Below are 25944 nucleotides of genomic sequence, written 5' to 3'. Positions count from 1 at the left end.
TAATTAGTTGGCAACAGGCTTGAGGGGCTGAATGGGCCTCCTCCTGTTCCTATGTAACAGGCTCCAGGGTCTGAATGGGCTCCTCCTGTTCCTGTGTAGCAGGCTCGAGGGGCTGAATGGGCCTCCTCCTGTTCCTGTGTAACAGGCTCGAGGGGCTGAATGGGCCTCCTCCTGTTCCTGTGTAACAGGCTCGAGGGGCTGAATGGGCCTGTTCCTGTGTAACAGGCTCGAGGGACTGAATGGGCCTCCTCCTGTTCCTGTGTAACAGGCTCGAGGGGCTGAATGGGCCTCCTCCTGTTCCTGTGTAACAGGCTCCAGGGGCTGAATCGGTCCCCTCCTGTTCCTGTGCATATGGTCCCAAGGGGTTTTTCCTGTTCGTAAGTAACAGACTCAAGGGGACTGAATAGCCTCCTCCTTTCTATCATTCTTTCCTTGTTTCTTTCATTCTTTCTCCCTTTCTTTCATCGTTCATTCGTTTTTTTTTTCTTTCTTTTTTTTCTCTTTTTTTTTTCCAGGGCAGATACAGCATGGATTAGATATAGAGTAACGCTCCCTCTACACTGTTCCATCAAACACTCCCAGGGCAGGTACAGCACGGGTTAGATACAGAGTAACGCTCCCTCTACACTGTCCCATCAAACACTCCCAGGGCAGGTACAGCACGGGTTAGATACAGAGTAAAGCTCCCTCTACACAGCCCAATCAAACACTCCCAGGGCAGGTACAGCACAGGTTAGATACAGAGTAAAGCTCCCTCAACATGCTCCGCACCCTTCTGCCATTAAAACCCTCCAGGCTTTTGCCACTTCCTGGCGGGACGATCTAATACTGTCCTGTCCCAGCTCCCATCTTGCTCCCTCCATAAACTTAAACTCACCCAAACTCTGCTACCCATAACCTAACTCGCACCAAGTCGCTTTCACACGTCACCCCTTGCTTGTCAAACTACATTGGCTCTCTGTCCAGCAACGTCTCAATTTTAAAATTCTCATTTTCATGTTCTAATCCCGTCATGTGGTCGCCCCTGCCCTATCCATGAAACCTCCTCCTTAAATGTCGGGGATATGATTAAGAAAATTGCAGGTGATACAAAAATTGGCGGTGCAGTTATAAAAAAGAAAGCTGCAGACTGCAGGAAGATAGCAAGGGGAGAACAGCGGCAAATGGAATTCAATCCGGAGAAGTGTGAGGTAATGCATGTAGGGAGGGCTAACAAGGCAAGGGAATACACATTAAATGGTAGGACACTGAAAAGTGTAGAGGAGCAGAGGGACCTGGGAATGCATGTCCACAGATCCCTGAAAGTAGCAGCATAGGTGGATAAGGTTATTAAGAAGGCATATTTGCCTTTATTAGCCGAGGCATAGAATATAAGAGCAGGGAGGTTATGCTTGAACTGTATAAAACATTACTTAGGCCACAGTTAGAGTACTGCGTGCAGTTCTGATCACCACAGTACAGGAAAGATGTGACTGCACCAGAGGAGGTACAGAGGAGATTTACGAGGATGTGGCCAGGAGTGGAGAATCTTAGTTATGAGGAAAGATTGGATAGGCTGGGTTTGTTTTCTTGGGAACAGAGGAGGCAGACAGGAGTCCTAATTGAGGAGTATAAAATTATGAGGGGCCTAGATAGAGTGGATAGGAAGGACCTATCTCCCTTAGCAGAGGGCTCAACAACCAGGGAACATAGATATAAAAGTAATTGGTAGGAGGTTTAGAGGGGATTTTGAGAGGAGGTTTCTTCACCCAGTAGATGGGTGGGTTTCTGGAACTCATTGCCTGAAAGGGTGGTGAAGGCAGAAACTCTCACCACTTTAAAAAGTACTTGGATCTGCACTTGAAGTGCCGTAACCTACAGGCCTACAGACCAAGAGCTGGAAAGTGGGATTAGGTTGGATAGCTCTTGGTCAGCCGGCATGGGCTGAATGGCCTCCTTCTGTGCCGTACATTTCTATGATTGTATGAACTCTGCATTACTGATTCTCTAGCATCTTGTGCATCCTCCACTTTCTTCGCCCCATCATTGGCTGCCGTGCCTTTATTTGTCTGGGCCCCAATCTCTGGAATGCCCTTCTTAAACCTTTCCATTATGCTCCTCCTTTAAGACCATTCTTAGAAACTATCTCTGGCTACACTTTTGGTAACCTGTACTCATGTCTCCTTCTTTGGCTCAGTAGATTGTTTTGTCTAATTACGCTCATGTGAAGTGACTTGGGATGATTTACTAAGTTAACGGCGCTATATAAATGAACGTTGTTGTTGTAATGAGCAGTCCATCCTAGCCAATCCCCTCTCCACATGTAGTTAGATGGTTTGATGCATTTATAAAGATCAGGTGGGTTTAGCTGCAGCGATCCATCTATTGTATTGATCAGACGCTCCTGGTCTATATCTAGGTGGTTCGATCCATTTACACTGATCAGGGTTGGGCTGTATTGAATCCATTAGTGGTACTGAACCGCTGATCATCGCAGTGCTCTGGTGCAGCACAGGAAAGGAATTCAACCGTGATTTACAACATGTTCATCTGTAAACAGCTCAGTGACTGTTCTGAACTAATGGACCCTCAACTGCTCCCTGCAGCATTCACTGTGTCAGGCCGGACTCGGTCTGTGCTGGAGAGAAGTCAGGATGTGGTGGCTCCAAAATGGGTTGTGGTAATGGTAAAAACAAGAGTGAGGGATGTGAGGCATCGCTTTAATATCCCACAGTGCAGATTATCTGCCTTGCTGGGAGAGAATAACCAACTGATTGGCTGCCAGAGCGATGAGAGCCCTGACCACAAACAGGAATGTGATGGGAAGGATGCAGAGATGGAGAATATTTCCCCTTTGGATGGTGCCAGCTCCAGCTCGCGGGGTTGTGCTGAATATTTGACTGTCCTGTAAAAAGAGCGCAAGCCCTTCAGCTGCCAGGGCGAAAGAATGAGTTGACACTGAAACCCCGCCTGGGAGTTAAAAAACCATCAGCTCCAGTTTTAACATAGAAAATAGGTGCAGGAGTAGGCCATTCAGCCCTTCGAACCTGCACGGCCATTCAATAAATTCATGGCTGATCGTTCCCTCAGTACCCCTTTCCTGCTTTCTCTCCATACCCCTTGATCCTTTTAGCAGTAAAGGTCACATCTAACTCCCTTTTGAATATATCTAACGAACTGGCCTCAACAACTTTCGGTGGTAGAGAATTCCACAGGTTTTTGTGTGTGAGTAAAGAAGTTTCTCCTCTTCCCAGTCCTAAATGGCCAGCCCCTTATCCTTAGACTATGTCCCCTGGTTCTGGACTTCCCCAACATCGGGAACATTCTTCCTGCATCTAACCTGTCCACTCCCGTCAGAATTTTATATGTTTCTATGAGATCCCCTCTCATTCATCTAAATTCCAGTGAATATAAGCCTAGTCGATCCAGTCATTCTTCACATTTCAGTCCTGCCAACCCAGGAATCAGTCTGGTGAACCTTTGCTGCACTCCCTCAATAGCTAGAATGTCCTTCCTCAGATTAGGAGACCAAAACTGAACACAATATTCCAGGTGAGGCCTCACCAAGGCCCTGTACAACTGCAGTGAGACCTTCCTGCTCCTATACTCAAATCCTCTCGCTATGAAGACCAACATCCATTTGCTGCCGTCACCGCCTGTTGTACCTGCATGCCAACTTTCAATGACTGATGTACCATGACACCCAGGTCTCATTGCGCCTCCCTTTTTCCTAATCTGTCACCATTCAGATAATATTCTGCCTTTCTGTTTTTGCCACCAAAGTGGATAACCTCACATTTATCTGCATTTGCCATGCATTTGCCCACTCACCTAACCTGTCCAAGTCACCCTGCAGCCTCTTGGCATCCTCCTCACAGCTTACTGTCATCTGCAAACTTGAAGATATTACATTCAATTCCTTTGTCTAAATCATTAATGTATATTGTAAATAGCTGGGGTCCCAGCACTGAACCTTGTGGTACCCCACTAGTCACTGCGTGCCATTCTGAAAAGGACCTGTTTATTCCAACTCTTTGCTTCCTGTCTGCCAACCAGTTCTCTGTCCATGTCAATACATTACCCCCAATACCATGTGCTTTAATTTTGCACACTAATCTCTTATATTAGACCTTATCAAAAGCCTTTAGAAAGTCCACATCCACTGGTACTCCCTTGTCTACTCTACTAGTTACATCCTCAAAAAATTCTAGAAGATTTGTTAAGCATGATTTCCCCTTCATAAATCCATGCTGACTTGGACCGATCCTGTCACTGCTTTCCAAATATGTTGCTATTTCATCGTTAATAATTGATTCCAACATTTTCCCCACTACTGATGTCAGACTAACCAGTCTATAATTCCCTGTTTTCTCTCTCCCTCCTTTTTTAAAAAGTGGGGTTACATTAGCTACCCTCCAATCCATAGGAACTGATCTAGAGTCTATAGACTGTTGGAAAATGACCACCCATGCATCCACTATTTCTAGGGCTACTTCTTAAGTACTCTAGGATGCAGACTGGTCAATTTATTGGCTAATTACATGTCGTAATGAAACGTGCCCAATTCATTCACGAGAACCTATAGGGTCCAATGTTCAGTGAATCCATAAAACTCAGAGCAAGCCATTGTGTGCTTTCCGGCAATCCAAAAATACAATAAAATGGGCATTGAGTCGGCACTGTTAGGGTGGGAGGATGTGGTGAGCAGACTAAAGAAAGGCTCTCGAGCAGACTAAAGAAAGGCTCTCAACCAGCAATCGTACATTATACAACGGGCCAGGAGAGGGCGCCAGGGAGCTGCGCCGGCCCGAGTCAGGTACAAAATTTTTAAAAAAGAGACCCACCGGTGAAGAAAGACCAAACTTACAATATACAGCAGGCCAGGGGAGGGCGCCAGAGAGCCGCACCTGTAGGTGCAAAGACCCACAGGTGCGGAAAGACCAAACTTACAATATACAGCAGGCCAGGGGAGGGCGCCAGAGAGCCGCACCTGTAGGTGCAGAGACTCACAGGTGCGGTAAGACCAAACTTACAATATACAGCAGGCCAGGGGAGGGCGCCAGAGAGCCGCGCCTGTAGGTGCAGAGACCCACAGGTGCGGAAAGACCAAACTTACAATATACAGCAGGCCAGGGGAGGGCGCCAGAGAGCCGCGCCAGACCGAGGCAGGTACAGTGACCCATCATCACCATAGGCGGTCCCTTGAAACTAGGATGAATTGTTTCCACGCCAAAAAAGAATGAGTTCACAGGTGTTTCGAAAGAACGACCCGAACTACATCCTCAAGGGTGGAAGATGCCTGTGCGTGGATTTTTTTAACGTGTGGTGGCCGTTGCACACCAGCCACCACACGGGCTTGACAGAGCTAGGTTTTGGTCCAATGGCAAGGATTACCCAAGATGACGAGACCAGCTCTGGACCCACCAGTGGGGAAAGACCAATCTTACAATATACAACAGACCACGGGAGGGCGCCAGAGAGGTGCGCCGGCCCGAGGCAGGTACAGTGACCCACCGGTGGGGAATGAGCCCGAGGGCGGTTGAGTCCTTACCAGCAGATGGCGCCAGGGAGCCTCGCCTGCCACAAGTGCAGTGACCCAGCAGCAGGGAAAGGCCCCGAGGGCGGAGCCTGGGTGGTGCGAAGAGAGAAAAGAATGGAAGGAATAATGGGCAAGTTCCGTTGCTCCATTCGGATCCTGCTCAACCTCTTTTGCTCTGTGCGCTCTGTATAGGTGCTACTTTACTCCCGAATACGGAAAGACAAACATCTGTCCCGGCAGCTCGATTTCATCCCTTGGCTCATAGACATCCAGTGTGCACTGTGATTAGACCAGTCCTGTGCAGGCCACTCACCAGTTCCTGCCGCTGGAAGAGACACTGCGCATGTGCGGCTGCCCAGTGGCCGAGCAGCAAATTTAAAGGGACCCTGCGTGGAAAAAAATTAGAGGGAATATTTGATAAATATGAACATTGCATAAACATAAATTCAGATAGTAGTCAGATGCTATCTTACATACACAACATGTAGTCGATACCGCCTTGAAATGAGTCAAAGATAAAAGTTGAAAATGTTGTGGTATCTTCTGGTCTCTGTAAATCAGTGCTGTGAAATAGAACTGTAGCCTCTTCAGAGCCTGTGTCAGCTTCAATTCCCCACCTCAGTCATCCTTATGTCCCTCTGCAAAGATTACCAATGCCGGTCCAATTGGTGCCAGATGAGGACTCCCCTGCCGGTGTACTCTGGCCAGGACTACACTGGGAGAGGAAAGGTGCAGTGTTGGTCATTTTCTTCGGTAAAAGATCTGTGGAGATGAGTAGCCCTGACTCCACTCTAAATTGGATAGGGCATATTCTGGTACGCAGCGTATTCTGGGTATGTACGCCCGTCATTGGGGCCCAGACTCACGGAACGGATCCTTTTAATCAGTCCAGGGAGAATCGATTTTGCAAATTATTAATTTGAATGAAGTAATACTATGATTTTTCCTTGGCTGCAGTTCGGGTCTGTCTCTGACCCATGATAAGTGAAAGTGGATAGACGAATGTACAGTTCAAGCTCTGGCTCGCGTTCTATTTCTGTTCCATCCAGCGGGCCGGATAGAATGACTTGGCGGATATGGTCCACTGGCCGTAATTTGGCCATCACTGCTCTACACCTGTCCCATCAAACACAGCCAGGTCACGTACAGCTTGACTTACATACAGTGTAAAGCATATTTAAAGTGGCCATAAAACACTCTCACGTCAAGTCCAACACCAGATAGATACTGGGTAAAGCTCCCTCTAATCTGTCCCATGAAACCCTCCCAGGTCAGGTAAAGGTCCCTCTACAAACTCCTATCAAACACTCCCAGGGCAGGTACAGCACGGGCTACATACAGCGAAAAGCTGCCTCTACACTGCCCCATAAAAATTCCTACATCAGAAACAGCACGTTTCAGATACAGAGTAAAGCTCGCTCAACACAGTCACATCAAAAACTTCCAGGGCAGATAGATAAGGGTTAGATACAGAGTAAATTTCACTGTGTCGTCGTTCATCAAGCAGAACGAACTCAGATACAACAAGTGGCCAAAGCAGCCTGCAGCTCCTCTGACACCATCTAATGAAGCACACAATGTACAGCATGGTATGAATACAGGACAGAAATCCCTGTACATGTAAGGATCATGCACTCCCAGGTGAGATATGAGCTAACTTTACAAACTATCCCCTGCCGGAATCACCGGCCATGGCGGGGAGAGGCTCGGCTTTGCTCAGAGTGGCCGGAGATCAGTGAATTCGGGGAAGAGAGTCTCAGAGCAATTGATCCTGGTGCTGAATTTCCACCAATCGATACCGGATCTCAAGATCCCATTCAGCTGTGGACAAACTCCAAGAGCTGTTCCCGTGTGTTCTGAATCTCTGGGACTATCCCTTTGTGTATAATGGTTTATCGGGGATATTTCCTCTCTTTAAAGAGCCGTGATAGAATCCTTCAGTGCCTTGCACTCCCTACATGGTCTGTGGGGATCTACAGCCGGATCCTCTGCTGGGATCCACTGCTGCATCTCACGGGAGCAGTCACAGCCATCAAGGCCTCACTCACAGTTTTACTCCCGTGTCCTTAGCCCCACAGGTTTAACTCTATGAACAGGAAGTTCTGGAATGTAATCTTTTTTAATCAGTGGTATTTCTCGATTTGGAGTTCCAGCTCCGACTCACTCCCCCAGTTTACCAGGAGTTCACTGATCAGGTGTCCCTTCATTTCTTTGCGATGGTTGTTATTTTCCCCATCCCGGGATCCCGGGTCTGCAGCAGAGGTCACGGTCCATGGTTATAATGGAATGGACACCAGATTGGAAAGTCTCTCATTATATATCCGCCCTTCTGTCTGTTTCCTCTGCCCCACACAGCTGGATGAGCGGGATGTATTTGCACTTCCGGGAGCACAGCCATTGGTCAGTCTTACCTTCCTGCCCATAACACAATTATTCTCAGACCATTCATCAAGTTCCCTCTGAACTCTCCACAACTCTGGCATTATAATGTGGTGCATTACACACAATGTCTTGTTATTATCTCATTTGTGTCCTTAATGTGTTACAAACTGGGATTGCTGTTGGGTGCTGTTTATATGTTTTAACAGGTCTGTTTTTGCCTGTTCGGTAACATTCCATCGTGGCTGCAGTGTGTACCATCTACAAGATGCAGAAACTCGCCAAGGCTTCCAGCATCTAGAAGGACAAGGGCAGCAGGTGCATGGGAACACCATCACCTCCAAGTTCCACTCAAAGTTACACACCATCTTGACTTGGAAATATATTGCTGTTCCTTCATGGTCACTGGTTCACAATCCTGTAACTCCCTATCTAACAGCACTGTGGGAATATATTCACTAAACAGATTGCAGCTGTTCAAGGAGGCGGCTCATCACCATCTTCTCACGGGCAATAAGGGATGGCGAATAAATGTCGGCCTTGCCAGCGATGTCCTCATTCCATTAACGAATAAGAAGATCCCTCACGGCCCTGACTTTGCCTTTTTGAGGGACTGTGGCCAGGTATGTCTGTGTTAGAGAGGGAGGGGTCGTGCGCCAGGGAGAGACCATAGAGAGAAATGAGGAAAGGTAGAGAGGGACAGACGGATAGAAAGTGGATGACTGTCACAGAGAGAGCTGGCTGATCAGAAAAAAGAACAAAAAAAACTCGGAGAGCAAGGGAGAAGAGGGCAGAGGGGTTGAGGAGAAAAGTGACAGGAGAGATGGAAGACGATAGACAGGTAAATAGAAATAGCCAGATCTTTCTACTTCTAAATTTCGACTCTCGAGAAATTATAGACTTTCTATCGTGGCATCAATGCAGCTCAAAGTGCTCGGTTAGATCCTGTCAAGCTCTCTTCATATAGCCGGGGGGGGGGGGCTGGTGGGGGGGGACTGCATCTCAGCATAGAACCAGACACAGACTATTTCATAACAAGCTATAGCATTTGTTTTCCATTTTTGGCGAACCATTTTTAACAACCGATCCAACACGATGCTGATGTCGATGACGGACTGGATCATTGGATATGTCCAGTCGTGTCATAAGAAAATAAGAACATAAGAATTAGGAGCAGAATTGGGCCATTCGGCCCATCGAGCCTGCTCCGCCATTCAATAAGATCGTGGCTGATCTGATCATGGACTCAGCTCCACTTCCCTGCCCGCTCCCCATAACCCTTTACTCCCTTATCACTCAAAAATCTGTCTATCTCCGCCTTAAATATATGCAATGACCCAGCCTCCACAGCTCTCTGAGGCAGAGAATTCCACAGATTTACAACCCTCTGAGTGAAGAAACTCCTCCTCATCTGAGTTTTAAATGGGTGGTCCCTTATTCTGAGACTATGTCCCCGAGTTTTAGTTTCCCCTATCAGTGAAAATATCCTCTCTGCATCCACCTTGTCGAGCCCCCTCATTATCTTATATGTTTCGATAATATCACCTCTCATTCTTCTGAACTCCAATGTGTATAGGCCCAACCTACTCAACCCATCTTCAGAAGTCATAAGTGTCCTCTGGTCACTGGGTGGACTGATCCCTTGGTTGTACCTGTACACCTGCAGTTTGGCTTTACCTATCCTGTTACTTACTGTCACCATAAGAACATAGAAATAGGAGCAGGAGTAGCCCATTTGTCTCCTCGAGCCTGCTCCACTATTAGTGAGATCATGGTTGATCTTCTACCTCAACTCCACTTTCCTGCATTATCACCATATCCCTTGATTCCCTTAGCGGGCAGGGAAGTGGAACTGAGCCAAATGGCCTAATCCTGCTCCTATTTCTTATGTTCTGATGACACAGTTGGACATCTCCAACGATCCAGTCTACCTTCGACATCAGCATCGAAATCTATCGATGTCTGTCTTGAATATACACAAAGACTGAACTTCCATAGCCATTTGGGGCAGAGAATTCCAAAGATTCACCACCCTCTGAGCGAAGAAATTTCTCCTCATCTCAGTACTAAATTGCCGACCCCTTATTCTAGACTCCCTAGCCCGGAGAAACGTCCTCCCTGCATTTACCCTATCAAGCCCAGTAAGAATTTTTCAGGTTCCAAAGAGATTACCTCTCATTGTTCTAAACTGTAAACTACTCAATCTCTCCTCATCGGACAATCCCCCCATCCCAGGAATCAGCCTAGTGAACCTTCGTTGCACTCCTTCTATGGAATGTGCATCCTTCCTTAAGTAAGGAGATCAAAATTGTACACAATACTCCAGATGTGGTCTCACCAGGGCCCTATATAATTGCAGTAAGACACGTTTACTCTTATACTCAAATCATCTTGTAATAAAGGCCAACATACCATTTGCTCTCTTAATTGATTGCAAGTTAACTTTCAGTGATTCTTGTATGAGGGCACCCAGGTCCCTCTGAATACCAACAACTCTCACCATTTAAAAAATATTTTGCTTTTATATTTTTCCTACCAAAGTGAATATCTTCACAGTTCTCTACATTATATTCCATTTACCATATTCTTGTCCACTCACCGAGCCTGTCTATATCCCCTTGAAGCCTCTTTGCATCCTCTTCATACCTTGTATTCCCACCTAGCTTTGTATAATCAGCAAACTTAGATATATAATATTTGGTCCTCTCATCCAAATCAATGATATTATTGTGAATTGCTGAGGCTCAATCCTTGTGGTACCACACCAGATACAGCCTGACAACCTGAAAATGAACCATTTATTCCTACTTTCTGTTTTCTATCCATTAACCAATCCTCAATCTGTGCTAGTATATTACCCCTAGTCCCTTGAGCCATAATTTAATAACCTCATGTGGCACCTTATCGAATGCCTGCTGAAAATCCAAATACACCACATCCACTGGTTCCCCCTTATCTATTCTCCTACAACCTCAAAAAACTCTTAACAGATTTGTCAAACATGTTTTCCCTTTCCTAAAGCCGTATTGACTCTACCCAATCTTATTATTTTCTATGTGCCTGTTACCACGTCCTTAATAATGGAATCTAGCATTTTCCCTATGATTGATGTCAGGCTAACTGGCCTGTAGTTCCCCATTTTCTCTCTCCCTCCATTCTTCAATAGCTTGGTTGAATTTGCTACCTTCCAAACCACGGGAACCATTCTAGAATCAATGGAATTTTGGAAGATGGCAACCAATGCATCCACTATTTCTATAGCTATCATTTTCAATACCCTAGGATGTAGGCCATCGGGTCCAGGGGATTTATTAGCTTTCAGTCCCATTAATTTCTCCAGTACCATTTTTTTACTAATACTAATTTCTTTCAGTTCCTCATTCTCGCTAGGCCCTGGGTTCTTCAGTAATTCCGGCAAGTTTTTTGCGTCTTTTTCCGTGAAGACAGACATGAAGTTTGTGTTTAATTTCCCTGCCATGTCATTGCTCCCCTTTATAATTTCTCCTGTCTCAGCCTGTAGGGGAAACACATTTACTTTTGCTAATCTTTTCCTTTTTATATACCTATAGAAGCTTTTGCAGTCTGTTTTTTTGTCTCGCGCTACCCATGCTTACTGCTCTTTCTGGCAGCATTATGAGAATCTTCCTTTCATCTAGTACTATCTTTAACTTCTCTTGTTGGCCACGGTTGGACCACTATTCGTGCCTTAAATGAATGGATGTTTGTTGTAAATTATGTATTAATTCTTTAAATGCTAGCCATTGCTTTTCTACCATCATACCTTTTAATGTCGTTTCCCAATCTACCTTAACTAACTCTCCCCTCATACCTACAGTTTCCTTTGTTAGAGTTAAGACCCTAGTTTCCGATTTATCAAAATCACTTTCAAACTTAGAATTTTACATTATCATATTATGGTCACTCTTCCCTAAAGGGCCCTTTACTACAAGGTTATTAATTAACCCTTTCTTATTGCACAATACTAGATCTAAAATAACCTGTTCTCTAGTTGGTCCCTCAACATACTGATCTAGAAAACCAGCTTGTATACCTTCCATGAATTCGTCCTCCACACTATTACTGCAAATTTGGTTTGCCCAGTCTATATGCAGATTAAAGTCCCCTATGATTATTGTCTTACCTTTGTTACATGCACACCTAATTTCCTGATTTATACTGTACCCATACATTACCACTATGATTTGGGGCCTATAAACAACTCCCACCAATGTTTTCTGCCCCTTGCTGTTTCTTAGCTTCACCCAAACGGATTCTACTTCTTGATTTTACGAGCAAAGATCCTTCCCCTCTACTGTCTTTATCCCATCCTTTATTATCAGGGCTTCCCCTCCTCCTTTTCCATTTTGCTATCTCTTCTAAAAGTTCCGTATCCTGAAATATTTAGATCCCAACCGTGGTCACTTTGCAACCACATCTCCGTAATGGCTATTAGATAAAACCTATTAATTTCTATCCGAGCTATTAATTCACCTATTTTGTAGTGAATACTTCGTGCATTCAGATATAGTGCCTTTAGCTTTGACTTCTTTCTATTCTTCCTTGATGTCTCCTCAGTCATTAATGCCCCATTACCTTTGTTACTCTCTCTGTCCCTTCCTGACCCACTCTGCTTATTTTTACCCAAACTCTGCTCTGCTCTAGAGCTTTGACATTTCTCTTGCTGCTTTTAACTTTACCCTTTCCTTAATCCTCCCACCTCCTTCATTAGTTCAAAGTCCTGTCTACTTCCCTATTTATTCGATTTGCAGGACATTGGTTCCAGCCCAGTTCAAATGGAGCCCGTCCTAACGGAACAGCTCCCTCTTCCCCCAATAATGGTGCCGGTGCCCCATGAAGCAAAACCCCTGCCTCCCACACCAGTCTTTGAGCCACACATTTAACTTTCTAATCTGCTTATCCCTAGACCAATTGGCGTGTGGCTCAGGTAACACTCCAGAGATTATTACCTTTGAGGTTCAGCTTTATCATTTGGACCCAAACTCCTCAAACTCTTTCAGCAGAACCCCATTCCTAGTTCTACCTATGTCGTTAGTTCCTACATAGTCCGCGACAACTGGATTCTCCCCTTCCCACTCCACAAGTTCTGACCCTGAGCTGCCCCAGGGAGGGGACAATGTGTGATGTTCCTGTGGGGTGCAGTATGTTCAGTGTCTGACTCAGTCCTCCTGCTCTAGGGGGCAGTCACGCTCCTCTCAGTTAGAGTTAATTGGAGGGACAGCGTCATCTACTGGACACCGGCGGAATTTCAAGGCAAATCATGTCCGACACCATCCCAGAGAAATCCAAAACCAACCTGCAGATTCAATTCATTTTATTATCAATGGTTCAACAATGTTTAGCTCCATTTGTTGCAACTTTCAGTATTTGAGGAAGGCAGTTTAAAGACTGAAGTATGGATGCAAACACAATCAGCATTATTTTTATCTGACCCTTTAGCCATTGATTAATTGGTCCAATATCCAGAATATTAAACTCCAGGCCGGTTATAGGGGGAATCAATATCAGCAGATAGAAACCTCAACTGTCAGAATGATTCACTCTGGGATAACAGCAGAATCCAAACCTTGCAGGCACTTGTGAACTCGCTGGTGTCTCAGCAGATTGGATATCTGAGTGAATCCCTTCCCACACTGGGAGCAGGTGAACGGCCTCTCCCCTGTGTGAACTCGCTGGTGTCTCACCAGGCGGGATGACACAGTGAATCCCTTCCCACACACGGAGCAGGTGAACGGTCTTTCCCCGGTGTGAACTCGCTGGTGTGTCAGAAGGGAGTATAACCGAGCAAATCCTTCCCCACACACGGAGCAGGTGAACGGTCTCTCCCCGGTGTGAACTCGCTGGTGTGTCAGCAGGTTGGATGACTGAGTGAAACCCTCCCCACACACAGAGCTGGTGAACGACCTCTCCCCAGTGTGAACTCGCTGGTGTTTCAGCAGGTGGGATGACCGAGGGAATCCCTTCCCACACTTGGAGCAGGTGAACGGCCTCTCCCCAGTGTGAACTCGTTGGTGCATCAGCAGGATGGATGAGGTAGTGAAACTGTTCCCACACACGGAGCAGGTGAACGGCCTCTCCCCAGTGTGAAGTCGCTGGTGCATCAGCAGGATGGATGAGGTAGTGAATCCCTTCCCACATGTGGAGCAGATGAACGGTCTCTCCCCAGTGTGAACTCGCTGGTGTACCAGCAGGCGGGATGACACAGTGAATCCCTTCCCACACTCGGAGCAGGTGAATGGCCTCTCCCCAGTGTGAAGTCGCTGATGTGTCAGCAGGTGGGATGACTGACTGAATCCCTTCCCACACACGGAGCAGGTGAACGGCCTCTCCCCAGTGTGAACTCGCTGGTGAGTCAGCAGATTGCATTTCAAAGTGAATCCCCTCCCACACTCTGTGCAGGTGAATGGCCTCTCCCCAGTGTGACTGCGCCGATGAATTTCCAGATCAGACGGGTAATTGAATCTCTTCCCACAGTCCCCACATTCCCACGGTTTCTCCATGGTGCGGGTGTCCTTGTGTCTCTCCAGGTTGGACGATCAGTTGAAACCTCATCCACACACAGAACACGTGTACGGTTTCTCCCCAATGTGAATGGTGCGATGTTTTTTTAAGGCTCTTTCCACAGTCAGTTCACTGGAACACTCTCACTCAGGTGTGTGTGTGTCTCAGTACTTTTCTAGTCACACTGATGTTTGAAATCTATTCCCACAGACAGAACAGACAAACATTTCTCCTTCCACATTGAAAGGCTGATGATGAATCGAGTGATTCCATCAGAACTTGACGTGATGTTTGGTTTGAGTTTCCCGTCTTCAAATCCTCCTGTTTTAATACCCTGGAAAAGGAGTTTACAAAAACCATTACTGCAAGTACGGGACAAAAATACAGAACAGACAACTCTAGATTCTAGGGAACATTCTTTTCTCTCTTGTTCCTCCAAAGCTGTAAATCCCCGTCCCATAAACTCTCTGTCCCCCACCCCCGTCCTGAAATTCAAACACATCGCACGTCTGAAGACCGCCTGTCCTCCGCTCCCAGTTTTGGATCTGGAATCTGGAATAAAAACAGAAAATGCTGGAAATCTCAGCAGGTCAGGCAGCATCTGTGGAGAGGAAGCAGAGTTCACATTACAAGTCGAGGACCCTTCGTCAGAACTGGAGTGTTCGAAAAGAACAAGATCATCCTCCGCCATCTCCAGCGTGATCCCACCACCAATCACATCTTCCCCCTCCCCTCTCAGCATTCCGAAGGGCCCGCCCCCTCCGCGATGCCCTGGTCCATTCTGCAGTCACCCCCAGCACCCCTTCCCCTGGCACATTTCCGTGCAAGCGTAGGAGATGCAACACCTACCCTTTTACCTCCTCCCTTCCCACTATCCTTCCAGGTGAAACAGCGATTTATTTGTACTTCTTTCAATTCAGTATACTGTAATCTCCTCGACATTGGGGAGACCAAATGTAGATTGGGTGACCGCTTTGCAGAGCACTTTCATTCAGTCCGCAAGTGTGATCCTGAGCTTCCAGTCACCCGTCACTTTAATTCTCCACTCCACTCCCACTCTGACCTCTCTGTCTCTGGCCTCCTACATTGTTCCAACGAAGCTGAACGCAAGCTCGAGGAACAGCACCTCATCTTTCCTTCAGACACTTTACAGCCTTCTGGACTCAACATCGAGTTCAAAAATTTCAGAGCGTGACAGCTGCCAATCTTTGGCTTCCCCTTCCTCATAGCCTGTTCCTTTGTTCTCTAATGGCAATTTGTCATTATCCCGCCATTCACATCCTATCTTGACTAATGTTTTTCTAACTCCTGGCATTACCATTTGAATTTGGGCCATCATCCCTTTTGTCTCTCTAATCTCTCCTATCTTCCAGCCTGTCACAGACCTTCCCTTTTGTTCTTTCTTCCTCTTCCCCTTTCAGTGCTGGTTAAGAATCTGTTCTTTTCGAACATTCTCCAGTTCTGATGAAGGGTCATCGACCTGAAACATTAACTCTGCTTCCGCTCCACAGATGCTGTCTGACCTGCTGAGATTTCCAGCATTTTCTATTTTTATTCCAGTTCTACACTCCCTGGTTCCCTTCGACCTCCTCCCCTGAAGGTGCTGACTCTGGCTGGGTTCAGTTCTACACTCACTGGTCCCCCTCCCTCTCCTCCCCTGAAGGTGCTGACTCTGGCTGGGTTCAGTTCTACACTCACTGGTTCCCCTCCCTCTCCTCCCCTGAAGGTGCTGACTCTGTCTGGGTTCAGTTCTACACTCACTGGTTCCTCCCCTGAAGGTGCTGACTCTGGCTGGGTTCACTGGGACCCTGAAGCCCCGCCCACACGTTGCTCGGTTGCAAAGATGACCACGCATGCGCTCTACTGCTCCATGAATCTCGATGGCGGCGCACAAACCTGCCGTTGTCCTTTACAAAGATGGCGGTGGTCAGCCCTGGGCCTTTCACGGCGAAAAAGCCCCGGAGCTGCAAATTCGGGACTTGTAGTTCCTTAGTCCGGGTTTGCGACCTACACCCGGTGTTTAGGAAGCCTACCCACCGGGTGCGTTGCCCCTTGCACCCCGCTGGTTCGGATTCCGCTCCAAACCGCGTGTCCGGCCTGCGGCCGCTCACAGCCCTCGTCCGCCTCTGATCAAAGTCACACTGCGCATGCTCCAAATACAGATTGGGCACGTTCCCCCCGCCGGACACAGGCCAGGAGATGTCCCCCTGACGTCACAGGCAGGCGGCGGTTGGTCGCCAGTGCGCAGACGCGAGCTTTGAAATGAAAAAGAACCCAACCTGCCATTCGTTTATTTTTGAATAAAATGATAAGGCTAAGAAATCGCATGAGAAAAACCAACCGAACGGTGAAAATCTTTCGTGAATTAATCGCGTTTTTTTTAAAGTTATGTCCCCAGTTGCCAGGGGAGACGTGTCAGGCCCGCCAGCAGCCGACGGGAAGTGACGCAGCAAACGCCGGAAGTGGGGGTTGCCAAGAACGACGGCCAGGCGGTGCCGAACATTCAATGTTGGAGCGGAGGCCCCGGAGTCGCTTTTGTGGGTCCAGCTGGTAGTGGGCGGGGCTACATGGGGGAGGGGGCCACATGGGGGAAGAGGCCAAATGGGGGAGGGGACTACATGGGGAGAGGCCACATGGGAGGGGCTACATGGGGGAGGGGGGCACAGGGGAGGGGCTACATGGGGGAGAGGCCATAGGGGAGGGGCCACATGGGGGAGGGGGCTACATGGGGGAGGGAGCTACATGGGAGGGGGCCTCATGGGGGGGGCTACATGGGAGGGCTCTACATGGGGGAGAGGCCACGTGGGAGGGGCTACATGGGGAAGGGGCCACGTGGGAGGGGCTAAATGGAGGAGGGGCTACATGGGGAGAGGCCACATAGGAGGTGCTACATGGAGGAGGGGCCACATGGGAGGGGCTACATGGGGAAGGGGCCACGTGGGAGGGGCTAAATGGAGGAGGGGCTACATGGGAGGGGCTACATGGGGGAGGGGGGCACAGGGGAGGGGCTACATGGGGGAGAGGCCATAGGGGAGGGGCCACATGGGGGAGGGGGTTACATGGGAGGGGGCTACATGGGGGAGGGAGCTACATGGGGGGGGGCTACATGGGAGGGCTCTACATGGGGGAGGGGCTACATGGGGAGAGGCCACGTGGGAGGGGCTACATGGGGAAGGGGCCACGTGGGAGGGGCTAAATGGAGGAGGGGCTACATGGGGAGAGGCCACATAGGAGGTGCTACATGGAGGAGGGGCCACATGGGAGGGGCTACATACGGGAGGGGCCACATGGGAGGGGACCACATGGAGGAGGGGCTACATGTGGAGAGGCCACATGGGAGGTGCTACATGGGGAAGGGGCCACATGGGGGAGGGGCTACATGACGGAGAGGCCACATGGGAGGGACTACATGGGGAGGGGGCTACATGGGGAGAGGCCACATGGGAGGGGCTACATGGGGGAGGGGCTACATGGGAGGGGCTACATGACGGAGGGGCCACATGGGGAGAGGCCACATGGGAGGGGCTACATGGGGAAGGGGCCACATGAGGAGAGGCCACATGGGAGGGGCTACATGGGGGTGGGGCTACATGAGAGGTGCTACACGGAGGAGGGGGCCACATGGGGGAGGGGGCTACATGGGAGGGGGCTACATGGTGGAGGGGGCCACATGGGGGAGGGGGCCACATGGGAGAGGTGGCTATGGGGGAGGGGGCTACATGGGAAGGGGGCTACATGGGGGAGGGGGCCACATGGGAGGGGGTTACATGCGGGAAGGGCTACATGGGGAGGGGGCCACATGGGAGGGGCTACATGGGGGAGGGGGCGACATGGGGGATAGGCTACATGGGGCGGGGCCACATGGGGGAGAGGCCACAGGGGAGGGGGCTACATGTGGGAGGGGCCACATGCGGGAGGGGGCTACATGCGAGGGAGCTACATGGGGGAGGGGCTAAATGGAGGAGGGGCCTACATGGGGGAGGGGCTACATGGGGAGAGGCCACATGGGGAGGGGCTATATGGGGGATGGGCTACATGGGGAGAGGCCACATGGGAGGTGCTACATGGAGGAGGGGCTACATACGGGAGGGGCCACATGGGAGGGGACCACATGGAGGAGGGGCTACATGTGGAGAGGCCACATGGGAGGTGCTACATGGGGAAGGGGCCACATGGGAGGGGCTACATGACGGAGAGGCCACATGGGAGGGACTACATGGGGGAGGGGGCTACATGGGGAGAGGCCACATGGGAGGGGCTACATGGGGGAGGGGCTACATGTGGAGAGGCCACATGGGAGGGGCTACATGACGGAGGGGCCACATGGGAGGGACTACATGGGGAGGGGGCTACATGGGGAGAGGCCACATGGGAGGGGCTACATGGGGGAGGGGGCTACATGGGGGAGGGGCCACATGGTGGAGGGGGCCACATGGTGGAGGGGGCTACATGGGGGAGGGGGCTACAAGGGAGGGGGCTACATGGGAGGGGGCTACATGGTGGAGGGGGTCACATGGGGAGGGGGCACATGGGAGGGGCTACATGGGGGAGGGGGCCACATGGGAGGGGGCTACATGCGGGAAGGGCTACATGGGGAGGGGGCCACATGGGAGGGGCTACATGGGGGAGGGGGCCACATGGGAGGGGGCGACATTGGGGAGGGGGCTACATGGGGGATAGGCTACATGGGGGAGGAGCCACATGGGGCGGGGCCACATGGGGGATAGGCTACATGGGGGAGGAGCCACATGGGGGAGGGGCTACATGGGAGGGGCCACAGGGGAGGGGGCTACATGGGGGAGAGGCCACATGGGAGGGGCTACATGGGGGAGGGGGCCATGGGGGAGGGGGCTACATGGGAGGGGGGTCACATGGGGGATAGGCTACATGGGGGAGGAGACACATGGGGAGGGGCCACATGGCGGAGAGGCTACATGGGGGAGGAGCCACATGGGGGAGGGGCCACAGGGAAGGGGGCTACATGTGGGAGGGGCCACATGGGGGAGGGGGCTACATGGGGGAGGGGCCACATGGGAGGGGGCCACAGGGGAGGGGGCCACATGGGGGAGGGGCTAAATGGAGGAGGGGCCTACATGGGGGAGGGGCTACATGGGGAGAGGCCACATGGGGAGGGGCTATATGGGGGATGGGCTACATGGGGAGAGGCCACATGGGAGGTGCTACATGGAGGAGGGGCTACATACGGGAGGGGCCACATGGGAGGGGACCACATGGAGGAGGGGCTACATGTGGAGAGGCCACATGGGAGGTGCTACATGGGGAAGGGGCCACATGGGAGGGGCTACATGACGGAGAGGCCACATGGGAGGGACTACATGGGGGAGGGGGCTACATGGGGAGAGGCCACATGGGAGGGGCTACATGGGGGAGGGGCTACATGTGGAGAGGCCACATGGGAGGGGCTACATGACGGAGGGGCCACATGGGAGGGACTACATGGGGGAGGGGGCTACATGGGGAGGGGCCACATGAGGAGAGGCCACATGGGAGGGGCTACGTGGGGGAGGGGCTACATGGGGGAGGGGCTACATGGGGGAGGGGGCCACAGGGGAGGGGCCACATGGTGGAGGGGGCTACATGGGGGAGGGGGCTACATGGTGGAGGGGGCCACATGGGGGAGGGGGCCACATGGGAGAGGTGGCTACATGGGGGAGGGGGCTACATGGGAGGGGGCTACAAGGGAGGGGGCTACATGGTGGAGGGGGCCACATGGGGGAGGGGGCCACAGGGGAGGGGGTCACATGGGGGAGGGGGCACATGGGAGGGGCTACATGGGAAGGGGGCTACATGGGGGAGGGGGCCACATGGGAGGGGGCGACATGGGAGGGAGCTACATGGGAAGGGGGCTACATGGGGGAGGGGGCCACATGGGAGGGGGCGACATGGGAGGGGGCGACATGGGGGAGGGGGCTACATGGGGGATAGGCTACATGGGGGAGGAGCCACATGGGGCGGGGCCACATGGGGGATAGGCTACATGGGGAAGGAGCCACATGGGGGAGGGGCTACATGGGAGGGGCCACAGGGGAGGGGGCTACATGGGGGAGAGGCCACATGGGGGAGGGGGCTACATGGGGGAGAGGCCACATGGGAGGGGCTACATGGGGGAGGGGGCCACATGGGAGGGGGCCATGGGGGAGGGGGCTACATGGGGGAGGGGTCACATGGGGGATAGGCTACATGGGGGAGGAGACACATGGGGAGGGGCTACATGGGGAGGAGCCACATGGCGGAGAGGCTACATGGGGGAGGAGCCACATGGGGGAGAGGCCACAGGGGAGGGCGCTACATGTGGGAGGGGCCACATGGGGGAGGGGGCTACATGCGAGGGAGCTACATGTGGGAGGGGGCTACATGGGGGAGGGGGCCACATGGGGGAGGGGCCACATGGGAGGGGGCTACATGGGGGAGGGGGCCACAGGGGAGGGGGCCACATGGGGGAGGGGCTAAATGGAGGAGGGGCCTACATGGGGGAGGGGCTACATGGGGAGAGGCCACATGGGGAGGGGCTATATGGGGGATGGGCTACATAGGGGAGGGGGCTACATGGTGGAGGGGCCACATGGGAGGGGCTACATGGGGAGAGGCCACATGGGGGAGGGGCTACATGACGGAGGGGCCACATGGGAGGGACTACATGGGGAGGGGCCACATATGGGAGGGGGCTACATGGGGGAAGGGTCACATGGGGGAGGGGTCACATGGGGGAGGGACCACATGGGAGGGGTCTACATGGGGGAGGGGGCCACATGGGGGAGGGGGCCACATGGGGGGGGCCAAATGGGGGAGGGGGCCACATGGGGGAGTGGGCTACATGGGGGAGGGGGCTACATGGGGGAGGGGGCCACATGAGAGGGGGCCACATGGGGGAGAGGGTACATGGGGGGAGAGGGTACATGGGGGAGGGGCCACATGGGGAGGGGTCGACATGGGGAGGGGGCTACATGGGGGAGGAGGCTACATGGGGAGGGGCCACATGGGGGAGGGGCCTAATGGGGGAGATGCTACATGGGGGAGGGGGACACATGGGGGTGGGGCCACATGGGGGATGGGGCCACATGGGGATGGGGCCACATGGGGGAGGGGACTACATGGGGGAGGGGGCCACATGGGAGGGGGCCACATGGGGGAGGGACCACATGGGGAGGGGCCACATGGGGGGAGAGGGTACATGGGGGAGGGGCCACATGGGGAGGGGTCGACATGGGGAGGGGGCTACATGGGGAGGGGCCACATGGGGGAGATGCTACATGGGGGAGGGGGACACATGGGGGTGGGGCCACATGGGGGATGGGGCCACATGGGGATGGGGCCACATGGGGGAGGGGACTACATGGGGGAGGGGACTACATGGGGCAGGGGCCACATGGGGGAGAGGCTATATGGGGGAGGGGGCCACATATGGGAGGGGGCTACATGGGGGAGGGGGCCACATGGGGGAGGGCTACATGGGGGAGGGGGCCACATGGGGGAGGGGGCCACATGGGAGGGGTCTACATGGGGAGGGGGCTACATGGGGAGGGGGCTACATGGGGAGGGGCCACATGGGAGGGGGCCACATGGGGGAGGGGCTACATGGGAGGGGGCCACATGGGGGAGGGGCTACATGGGGGAGGTGGCCACATGAGAGGGGGCTACATGGGGGAGGGGGCTACATGGGAGGGGGCCGCATGAGAGGGGGCCACATGGGGGAGGGGCCACATGGGGGAGGGGCTACATGGGGAAGGGCTACATGGGGGAGAGGCCACATGGGAGGGGTCTACATGGGGGAGAGGGCCACATGGGGGAGGGGGCCACATGGGAGGGGGCTACATGGGGAGGGGGCCACATGGGAAGGGGGCCACATGGGAAGGGGGCCACATGGGGGAGGGGGCCACATGGGGGAGGGGGCCACATGGGGGAGGGGGCCACATGGGGGAGTGGGCTACATGGGGGAGGGGGCTACATGGGGGAGGGGGCTACATGGGGGAGGGGGCCACATGGGAGGGGGCCACATGGGGGAGGGGGCTACATCGGGGAGGGGTCACATGGGGGAGGGGCCACATGGGGGAGGGGCTACATGGGGAGAGGCCACGTGGGAGGGGCTACATGGGGAGAGGCCACGTGGGAAGGGCTACATGGAGGAGGGGCTATATGTGGGAGGGGGCTACATGGGGGAGGGGCCACATGGGGAAGGGGCCACATGGGAGGGGCTAAATGGAGGAGGGGCTACATGGGGAGAGGCCACATGGGAGGTGCTACATGGAGGAGGGGCCACATGGGAGGGGCTACATTGGGAGGGGCCACATGGGAGGGGACCACATGGGGGAGGGGCTAAATGGAGGAGGGGCGACATGTGGAGAGGCCACATGGGAGGTGCTACATGGGGAAGGGGCCACATGGGAGGGGCTACATGACGGAGGGGCCAAATGGGAGGGACTACATGGGGGAGGGGGGCTACATGGGGAGAGGCCACATGGGAGGGGCTACATGGGGGAGGGGCTACATGTGGAGAGGCCACATGGGATGGGCTACATGGGGAAGGGGCCACATGGGAGGGGCTACATGACGGAGAGGCCACATGGGAGGGACTACATGGGGAGGGGGCTACATGGGGGAGGGGCCACAGGGGAGGGGAGGGGCTAATGTGGGGGAAGGGCTACATGGGGGAGGGGCTACATGGGGGGAGGGGCTACATGAGAGGTGCTACACGGGGGAGGGGGCACACATGGGGGAGGGGGCTACATGGGAGGGACTACGTGGGGGAGGGGCTACATGGAGGGGAGGGGCTACATGGGAGACGAGGGGCTACATGGGGAGGGGCTACATGGGGAGAGGCAACATGGGGGAGGGGGCTACATGGGAGGGCTACATGGGGGAGGGGGCCACAGGGGAGGGGCCACATGGGAGAGGTGGCTACATGGGGGAGGGGGCTACAAGGGAGAGGGCTACAAGGGAGGGGGCTACATGGGAGGGGCCACATGGTGGAGGGGGCCACATGGGAGAGGTGGCTACATGGGGGAGGAGACACATGGGGAGGGGCTACATGGGGAGGAGCCACATGGCGGAGAGGCTACATGGGGGAGGGGGCCACATGGGGAGGGGGCCACATGGGGGAGGGACCACATGGGGAGGGGCCACATGGGGGGAGAGGGTACATGGGGGAGGGGCCACATGGGGAGGGGTCGACATGGGGAGGGGGGCTACATGGGGGAGGAGGCTACATGGGGAGGGGCCACATGGGGGAGGGGCCTAATGGGGGAGATGCTACATGGGGGAGGGGGACACATGGGGGTGGGGCCACATGGGGGATGGGGCCACATGGGGATGGGGCCACATGGGGGAGGGGACTACATGGGGGAGGGGGCCACATGGGAGGGGGCCACATGGGGGAGGGACCACATGGGGAGGGGCCACATGGGGGGAGAGGGTACATGGGGAGGGGTCGACATGGGGAGGGGGCCTACATGGGGGAGGGGGCCACATGGTGGAGGGGCCACATGGGAGAGGTGGCTACATGGGGGAGGGGCTACAAGGGAGGGGGCTACATGGGAGGGGGCTACATGGTGGAGGGGGTCACATGGGGGAGGGGCACATGGGAGGGGCTACATGGGAAGGGGGCTACATGGGGAGGGGGCCACATGGGAGGGGGCTACATGCGGGAAGGGCTACATGGGGAGGGGGGAGGGGGCCACATGGGGAGGGGCTACATGGGGAGGGGGCCACATGGAGGGGGCGACATGGGGGAGGGGCTACATGGGGGATAGGCTACATGGGGAGGAGCCACATGGGGCGGGGCCACATGGGGGATAGGCTACATGGGGGAGGAGCCACATGGGGGAGGGGCTACATGGGAGGGGCCACAGGGGAGGGGGCTACATGGGGAGAGGCCACATGGGAGGGCTACATGGGGGAGGGGGCCATGGGGGAGGGGGCTACATGGGAGGGGGGTCACATGGGGGATAGGCTACATGGGGAGGAGACACATGGGGAGGGGCCACATGCGGAGAGGCTACATGGGGGAGGAGCCACATGGGGGAGGGGCCACATGGGGGAGAGGCCACAGGGAAGGGGGCTACATGTGGGAGGGGCCACATGGGGAGGGGGCTACATGGGGGAGGGGCCACATGGGAGGGGGCCACAGGGGAGGGGGCCACATGGGGGAGGGGCTAAATGGAGGAGGGGCCTACATGGGGGGAGGGGCTACATGGGGAGAGGCCACATGGGGAGGGGCTATATGGGGGATGGGCTACATGGGGAGAGGCCACATGGGAGGTGCTACATGGAGGAGGGGCTACATACGGGAGGGGCCACATGGGAGGGGACCACATGGAGGAGGGGGCTACATGTGGAGAGGCCACATGGGAGGTGCTACATGGGGAAGGGGCCACATGGGAGGGGCTACATGACGGAGAGGCCACATGGGAGGGACTACATGGGGGAGGGGGCTACATGGGGAGAGGCCACATGGGAGGGGCTACATGGGGGAGGGCTACATGTGGAGAGGCCACATGGGAGGGGCTACATGACGGAGGGGCCACATGGGAGGGACTACATGGGGGAGGGGCTACATGGGGAGAGGCCACATGGGAGGGGCTACATGGGGGAGGGGCCACATGAGGAGAGGCCACATGGGAGGGGCTACGTGGGGGAGGGGCTACATGGGGGAGGGGGCCACAGGGGAGGGGCCACATGGTGGAGGGGGCTACATGGGGAGGGGGCTACATGGGAGGGGGCTACATGGTGGAGGGGGCCACATGGGGGAGGGGGCCACATGGGAGAGGTGGCTACATGGGGGAGGGGGCTACATGGGAGGGGCTACAAGGGAGGGGGCTACATGGTGGAGGGGGCCACATGGGGGAGGGGGCCACAGGGGAGGGGGTCACATGGGAAGGGGGCTACATGGGGAGGGGGCCACATGGGAGGGGCGACATGGGAGGGAGCTACATGGGAGGGGGCTACATGCGGTAAGGGCTACATGGGGAGGGGGGGGGAGGGGGCCACATGGGAGGGGCTACATGGGGGAGGGGGCCACATGGGAGGGGGCGACATGGGGGAGGGGGCTACATGGGGGATAGGCTACATGGGGGAGGAGCCACATGGGGCGGGGCCACATGGGGGATAGGCTACATGGGGAAGGAGCCACATGGGGAGGGGCTACATGGGAGGGGCCACAGGGGAGGGGGGCTACATGGGGAGAGGCCACATGGGGGAGGGGCTACATGGGGAGAGGCCACATGGGAGGGCTACATGGGGGAGGGGGCCACATGGGAGGGGCCATGGGGGAGGGGGCTACATGGGGGAGGGGTCACATGGGGATAGGCTACATGGGGGAGGAGACACATGGGGAGGGGCTACATGGGGAGGAGCCACATGGCGGAGAGGCTACATGGGGGAGGAGCCACATGGGGGAGAGGCCACAGGGGAGGGCGCTACATGTGGGAGGGGCCACATTGGGGGAGGGGGCTACATGCGAGGGAGCTACATGTGGGAGGGGGGCTACAATGGGGGAGGGGGCCACATGGGGA

General features: G+C 54.2%; 2 protein-coding genes across 2 annotated transcripts in view; one reads left to right on the top strand and one right to left on the bottom strand.

Moving 5' to 3' along the window:
• Positions 1-25944, top strand: part of LOC139273798 (zinc finger protein 585A-like) — a 125462-nt gene that overhangs the window by 74631 nt on the left and 24887 nt on the right. The window lies entirely within an intron of this gene.
• On the bottom strand, positions 13215-16557 carry LOC139273757 (zinc finger protein 229-like). The gene is made up of 2 exons (XM_070890813.1): positions 16313-16557; positions 13215-14750 (listed from the first exon to the last, which is right to left on the bottom strand). The coding sequence occupies exon 2, from the start codon at positions 14413-14415 to the stop codon at positions 13453-13455; it is 963 nt and encodes a 320-aa protein (XP_070746914.1). The 5' UTR covers positions 14416-14750; positions 16313-16557; the 3' UTR covers positions 13215-13452.

Source organism: Pristiophorus japonicus, chromosome 9, assembly GCF_044704955.1.
Source record: "Pristiophorus japonicus isolate sPriJap1 chromosome 9, sPriJap1.hap1, whole genome shotgun sequence".
Classification (NCBI taxonomy): domain Eukaryota; kingdom Metazoa; phylum Chordata; class Chondrichthyes; family Pristiophoridae; genus Pristiophorus; species Pristiophorus japonicus.
Note: the sequence above shows the minus strand (reverse complement) of the source record. Positions and strands in the feature narration are given on the sequence as shown.

Excerpts from the sequence above, each read along its gene's own strand:
- LOC139273757 (XM_070890813.1), bottom strand. The coding sequence starts at position 14,415 with ATGGAGAAACCGTGGGAATGTGGGGACTGTGGGAAGAGATTCAATTAC.